The 7891-nt window shown below is 41.5% G+C and overlaps 1 protein-coding gene across 1 annotated transcript in view; it reads right to left on the reverse strand.

Moving 5' to 3' along the window:
• Positions 1-333: 333 nt before the first annotated feature.
• Positions 334-7891, reverse strand: part of Sec24b (SEC24 homolog B, COPII coat complex component) — a gene marked incomplete in the record, with an annotated part of 66102 nt that continues 58544 nt past the window's right edge. The window contains 6 exon segments of the mRNA XM_013505418.1: positions 334-1155; positions 1353-1456; positions 4000-4092; positions 5075-5179; positions 5883-6020; positions 6559-6734. Coding sequence (XP_013360872.1) covers positions 1041-1155; positions 1353-1456; positions 4000-4092; positions 5075-5179; positions 5883-6020; positions 6559-6734 — 731 coding nt within the window.

The raw sequence follows: 7891 nt of genomic DNA on the forward strand, positions 1-7891 counted from the left end.
GTAGCTCATTGGTAGTGCTTCCTTGCATGTGGAGGGCCCTGGGCTCCCTCCCAGCAAAACACACACACTGACACAGTATGCAGGAAAAATGCTTAATTTAAAGAAGGCAACTTCAGATCATATTTAGTAATTAAATGTATTCTGAAAATACCATTATTTGTTTTAAAGAAAGAACTTGTAATGTTTATAAACTAATGAAAGCGTATTGATTCATGTGCATTCTTAGGTGGAACATATGATCACTGGAACTGTCCCAAGAGTGAATTCAATGTATCCCGTATGTAAAAAAACCCACAATCCCCACCAAAAACAAACCCCAAAAAACACCAAATCAACTGTCAAGCAAAATATTTTTAATTAGTAGGCTGATCATAAATAAATCCACATAAAAGATTTAACAGAATTACAAAGTTTTGTGTTTCTTTTGTGGCCTCAATTCATAATATGTGTTAGTCAATCTCATTCTCTGTGACAAAAAGAGTTGTCATCCAACAATGAAGCACACTGTAAGCAATTCATATTCTGTAGTTACATTTTTACATTTTCTTTACAAATGTAACATTTATGTACATCATATATATACTCTTCTATAGTGCAGGTACTGAGACTCTACTGTCTTTACAGGGACAATGAGCAGGAACCATTCCTTCTCAAAAAGTAACTCATAGGAACAAGTAGCACGGTGCCACTGCCTTTTGCTGCCTCTTGTCAGAACTCAAGTCCAGAAAGGTCGTAGGAATCGTAAGAAAACAGCTGCATCTAATTTCACATGATGACACGTCATTCCACATGGCTACAGAGATTGCCAGCTTGCGCCGAGAGCACGCGCAACTCTGCACTACTGGACCGGGAGAGCCGCCTCCAGCCTACTGGTGGGGCAGCGGCATGGTGACGGCAGTGTGGCCATGGGACGGTGCCGCTCCTTCCTCCCTTCCCGTCACCACAGCCCCAGACACAGCCATTGAGCGTGTGTGCTTCTGCGACAGACTATGTGTTATCTAGGTTATGCATCTTGGCTTCTCAATCACCTTTATTCTATTTCACTTACAAATCTGCTGCTGGACATGAACCAGAAATTCATGGTATGAGAATGCAGCTTCTGTCCGGTCTTCAACCAAATGCTGGAAGAACTCTGTTTTGGCAGGACTCTCATCTCTGCAAGAGAGTGAGATGCACTCATCTAAGTATATTTAAAAACAGTACTAAGGCATGGGACTTCAGGAACCCGGAACACAGGGGTTACTAATCAAATGCTCTGCCTAGAACATACTTCGGCAGCACTGAAGGTGTGCTGAGGCCTGCATCTCTGCGCAGGGAAGCGCAAGTGGCCGTGCAGCTGCAGAGGTACTTACTTTACCACGTAGAGGACTGGGCTCAATGGTCTGCTGTCACGAAGCCATGTCAGGAAGGATCTGGTCCTTTCTGATGAAAGCGTGTCCAGCTCTGGAAGATGTGTCTGATAAAAGAAACAGACTTAGGAACTATTTCCCCTCCTAGATGTTAGCAGAATTAGAAGTAAATCATGATTCTTGACCACAAACCCAATGTCTGGATTGTAAGCCTGGTCCCAAGATAGCGACCACGTGGCACACATCTAAAATGCTGACAAATCTGCTGCTAGTTTTCTGGATAAATTAGAAACATGTTTGCTCACAGGTATGTCACTGACTTTTTATTTAAGTACTATTTTTTTTCTAGATAAACCCACAGAACATACACAGTGATTAGTATGTCACTGGTCCCACCGTGTGCCTGTTTCTTCCACAGGAAATATTCAAATGCAGGGCCCACCACTAAAACTGCTACGCTCTAGTCTGAAAATAGCCTCCCAGAAGAATTCTATGCTTAACTTTGAAATTTAAAGGCAAAGAGTCTTTTTTTTCTTTTGAGATAGGGGCTGGCCTTGAACTCCCGATAATCATCCTGCCCCAGCCTCCCAAATGCTGGGATTACAGGTATGCTCCACCACACCCAGCCATGAAGGGTAAGGAATCTTAAAGAGCAGTGTGAATGTGTAAACATATTTAAAAACTACCTGCAACACTATTTTAAAGACGAAGCATCCACTCTTTACATATATTATTTATCAATTACTAATACAAATTATTCGTAGCACTTCTTAGTAATAAACACTAATACAAATTACTAATAATATTTTGAGAATTTGGTATGAATATATGATAAGATTTATTTTTCTTTTTCAAAGCCAGTGTGAAAGCATACTGCATAATTTAAAATATACAGCATATATAATTTAAATAAAAGCATTGGGGTTAATTATATTTGTAAAGCATGTCACTATTAAAAAAATAAGAAAAAAAAAAACACACTGCCATTTTGATGTGAAACTTTTTCAGTTAGGCACAGATATTACTTACCCCACAGTATAAGCACATATGCATATATATATAGACACAGAGCTATATCTATCTACTTTTAAGAGTAAAATAATTTATTGCATTGTGCAATAATCACATATTGTAGAATACGTGATCTTAACATCTAGTGCCAAGTGGTTCTCCAGAAAGGTTTAAGAAATCTTTGCCAAATGATAACTAAAAGAAATTCTATGCTATCAGATGACCTCAAAATTTTGCTGTGATTTGGTTCTATTAGTCACCAAATGAAAATGTTTTATATATGTGCTTTTAGATTTGTTAATCTTTAAGAGTTCTGGTTTATAAAGGCCTTTCTCATATTAAATTATAAAAAAATCATATATATTCCTCCATGTTTCTTCCAGTGGCCTGCAGGTTCCTTTTCCAGGTTTAAATATTTGATCCATTTAAAAGTTATTTTGTTGTATGGAATTAGGTAAATATCCAGCTTTGGTTTTTTTCCTATTGACTAATCAGTGGTCTTAAGACATTATAATTATTTTGTTGTTTGTACCACAGATTGATCACAGGGGCTCCCGTAAGCTAGACAAATAGCACTGTACTTGGCCCCAGGACTATTTTTCTACTATTCCATTTTTTCCCACAATGATCTGAAATGAAATCTTTGCCTCATTCTCTTTTCAAGTTATGTCCCCTTCTGAACAATACCGTGCCCCACTGGACTGACCTAAGGACTGTGCCATGCTTTGCCCAAACAGCTGCAGCTTTGGAGCAGGTCTACTATTTGCTCAGTAGGGTTTTTCTCATGCGTCTCCCTTTTGCTGACATTATTCTTCGCGAGTGTTTCCTTATTATCTTTATTTGTTAAGCTTAGAAATGAACTCTGGGATTAATTTGTCAAACTGGAAGAAACAAAAATCCAAACACTAGATTTGGACAAAGATTACATTGAACTTAAATTAATTTCAGGAAAAAGGACATGTTTACATCTTGCAAGCAAGGTCTCTGTTTTTGATGAATGAAACCAGAATCCAGCTTCATATTTCCTACATTCTGTAAAAGCACAGTGAAAAAATGAGGCTTCTATCAGTAAACTACACTAAAAGCGTTTGAAAACAGTTTGGTATTTCTTCAGAAGGTAAACATGGTAGTTATGGGGTGGCTGAAGACCTACGTCCACCCAGGAACATGGCCACAGATGTTCAGAGAGGCACTGTTCACCACAGCCTCAGACAGAAGCAGCCACCACGTCCAACAAGGAACAGTCTCCAGTCATACAAAGGAATGAGCTGCAACCCAAGCCACATGGTGGAGGGTCTTGCAAATGTAATGGGAAGTGAGAGAAACCAGACAAAAAGGCTTTTTTAACCTACTGTGAATCAAGATGGGAGGCAGATTAAGAGCTGCCAAAGTGGAGGGGAAGAGAAAGACTAGGAAATAAGGGTTTCTGTTTTTTTTTTTTTAAGAGGTTTCTTTACTGGAGACATGGAAATGTTCAGAAATGAGAGCATGCTGATAGCTGTATGACACTGTGAAGATACTTAAAAATCACTGAACTGTACACTCTAAAATGGCTAGCACAGTGAATCTTACACAGATTTTATGTCAATAAAAACATTAAAACAAACAAGAAAAACAAAGTTGTATGAAATTCACTGACCATTTTCTGTGGTACTGATGCAAAATTAGGGTACCCAAGCACATCCTCTATGAAGTTATTGTTGCAGCCTTTTCCAATCCAAATGTAAAAGACCTTAAAAAGGCAATTAAACATTAAAACATCTTAATAGGTCAGAAAACCCATTATAGCTAATCCTTTCAAAATGATCATGTATAGGAATGAGCATAAAAGAAAGCTGATGACTGATCAGCACACTATGAATCCAAATCCAAGAATCTACAGCAGCGGGGTGGACTACGGCATGTGCGCCACTGCAGGTTATTTGCTATCGCTGAAAGCTCTAAAAGGTTCACCACCACTGCTCTAGAGTAACTGCTGTCTTCCTCACTTAAATTTTAAGGGTTCTCATAAAATGTATTTGGTCCTCTTCTTCACTTAGTTCTTCAATGGGACTGTAATGCTTCAATCAGAGTAACTGACTCATTGTATTTCCCACTGTTTTGGGGGTTGGGGTGGTGGTATGAGGGACTGAAATCAGGGCCACTGCACTAAGCTACATCCTGAGCCCTTTTTTATAAATTTTTGAGACAGGGTCTTGATAAGTCACTAAGTTGCCCAGGCTGGCCTTGAACTTGTGATTCTCCCAGAGTGCTGGGGCTACAGATGTCATTCACTATTCTAATACCAACCCTATACTTCACCTCATGGATTTGCCCTTCTTCTATGGCTATCTAACTTCTCTTTCTGCATGAAAGTACACGTGAAGCTATCTTGGCTGTTCTACACCCCTGTCCATTCCTGTGCAGTGGCATTTCAACTAAACGCTTCATCACTAAGATTTCTGACAGCAGCTGTGAAAAGAACCAGGTAAACTCCTCAAGTTCTTGGAATTCTGATTATTACAGTGGCGTCCTTGGAGGTAAGAAGTGCTCTCTTGACCTCTCCCTCTTCAGGACATAGAGTGCATGACAATACCCTCATTAATCTCTGCTCCAAACACAATGTCAATGCAAGCTGGAGGAGCAGCCCTGGCACCCCTTCACTGCTCATGCCTGGCCACGATGACCCCGAACTACCTCCCCTAGGCCACTGGAGCCCCTTGGAGGGTGCTCACCGAACCGCAGTCCATGAGGAAGGCGCCTTCCCGCGTCAGCTTCTCTGCAGACAGCTTCTGGAGAGGCGGTTGAGGCACCACCCTGTCATTGACATGAATCGCACCCTGCAAATGAGAGGACAGCATGAAGGGGCAGAAGTGCCCTCATGTTGTCATGTCATCCACAGGGCGGGGCTTAATGGCCACTAACTGTATGGAATATTAAGAGATATTCGAAAACTTTGCAGGATGCAAAAAAATATTGACTATACACATCACTACCTTGGTTGTACAATCAAGAAACTCAAATATATTCCAACTAAGAATAAAAGCAAGAATGCTCTGTCTTGCCGACTTTCCTTTCAGGATCAGGAAGCAGTGCAAGCCTGACCAATGACCCTGCTCCACCACAAGCTACCTCCTTACATTTCTTTAGAAAAATAATATTATGTCTGGAATTAATACTAATTCCAGAGAATACAGTTTTAACACAAAAACCCAAAGGTACTACACCTTTGCACATTAGAATTATTGTTGAATATCAGATTCAGTTTACTAAATAATGTTGTGATGTGATTGTATGAGAAATTATCAGTATCTCGAATACAAATGGAAATGCCCACTCTACAACTATTACAACTAAACCCACGAGAGAAGTTATACTGCAAGTATTGGAGAGCGCTATCATCCAATCACACCCACAGCTGGAACCCTTATTTAATGCGTCTTCTTGGAAGAAACCATTGAAAATACACTATCACCTTAGTGTAAAATCAAGACACTCATATATATTCCAGTTGAACAACTTTCAATACACTGCAGCACATACCTCATCTGTCAGCCTGTCTACACGGTATAAGTTGGGGTGAATCATTTTCATCAGATGAACAAGTGGCTGGGACTTTATCTGACACATGGCATATACCCGATCATCCAGGCGTGTACTTGTACCTGTTCTAAATGCTTTCTACAGGGAAGAAAACAGGTTTTCAAGTAAAACATAAACACAGCGGACAAAGACAAACATGCCACCAACTATGGAGAAAGTGTGGATTCAATTCTCAGATGTGACATTTAACAGGGACATGAGCAAGTCACTTAGCTTCCTGAACTACACTGTTAGCACAACGTAACAAGGAACACAGTGCCTACCTCTTCAGGGAGTTTTAAGAATTAAATAAGTATACATATACTGTACTTATGATGGTGCCTGAGACAATGGAAAGATGGTCAGTAAAACTAGATCCTTTCCCAAGAGTCACTTTTCAGAAGCACATATTAAGAGTGGGCTCTGACCACATTATTCAAACTGCTCACATGTACTGAAGAGCGTATTTGTATGAATACTAGTATGTATACACCTTTATTTTCCATTTTTCCTAGGCTTCAAAACTAAAATGCATAATCTTCTAAGTCAGTATTACCAAGCAACAACCTAGATTTCATGCTTCGTATCTGAGAATTTTTAAAAACATCATTCAAGATAATAACATAGAGAGAGCTACCTGTTTGAGGAGGGCCAGAACATAGAGAGGAAACAGCTTGAGGGAGGCAGGGGCGATCAACCCTGAGTGCTGGAAGTTTGAGACAGTGGAACCATATGCTGACAGTGAATCCACGACAGCATTCACCAAGGCATCTCTTGCATCTGACAGACTTGAAGAAATTGATCGATCCACAGCTACAAAGCAACCAAAACAAAAGGCTTTAACCACCAGCATGTCAGTGACACTAGAACAGACAGTGTGCCTTATATTTTCATTACTTAAGAAGCAGAATACACTTCATCTGCTCCTTTTTAAAAAAACTTTTTGGAGACAGGGTCTCATTATGTAGTAGTTCAGGCTGGCCTTGACCTTACTATGTAGCCCAGGCTGGCTTCAAACTCATGACAATCCTCCTGCCTCAGCCTCCCAAGTGCTGGGATTACAGGCATGCACCACCATACCTGGCCTGCTCTATGATTTGAAGCGTCTGCTCACCACATTATTTTTTTCTGAACTAAATCTAAGTAAATCTGATAATGAGAACAAGTCTAGATTCTTTCATAACTAGATTATGTTTAATTTCTCACAGTGAAAAACACTTAGCTACTATTGCTATTATGGAACATACTGTACATTATCCATCTATTTCTGAGAAAGCATGGGGTATTTCCATTACTCAAATGGAAGTCACATATATAAAGTATTTATTTTGTTCCTGCCCAATCTATATAAATTCCACAATCTAGGTCATCTCTGTGATCCTCTAAAATCTTCTTTGCAAAAGACTCCAGGTCAACAAATTAAAATAAGAGGCCACGGGCCAGCCCTCAGCCTTGCAGGCGCCCGGGAAGCCGCACCGCAGGGAGCGCCGGTCTTCGGGCTGGCCCCCTGCCTCACAGGCGCCTGGAAGGAGGGCCCCCAGCGGCAGGGAATGCCACGGGGCGGGGAGCGCTGGCACTCAGGCTAGCCCCCAGCCTCACAGGCGCCAGGGAGGAGGGGCTCTGGCACCTGGGAAGCCGCGCAGCAGGGAGCGCCATCTTGGGGCTGGCTCCCTGACTTGTAGGCGCCCAGAAGGAGGGCCCCTGGCACCTGGAGAGCCATCCGGTGGTGCGTGCTCTCGTGCCCCAGCCCTCAGGCCAGCCGCCACCGCTCAATTGAGAACTACCATGACACAGAGAAACAATGACACAACTGGCCCACCATGCACTGGCTGCAGAGGTCCACCATGGACGTGTGTGAATCATTCAAACATAGAGAAACCCCTGGGAATACATGCCACAGAACGGGTCACTTTTGCCTCTGCTGTTTAGAACCAGAAAGGTCCAGAGTCAGCAGAGGAGCAGCTGCTAAA

The sequence above is a fragment of the Chinchilla lanigera genome, unplaced genomic scaffold (assembly GCF_000276665.1).
Source record: "Chinchilla lanigera isolate Chin_1 unplaced genomic scaffold, ChiLan1.0 scaffold00095, whole genome shotgun sequence".
Taxonomy (NCBI): Eukaryota; Metazoa; Chordata; class Mammalia; order Rodentia; family Chinchillidae; genus Chinchilla; species Chinchilla lanigera.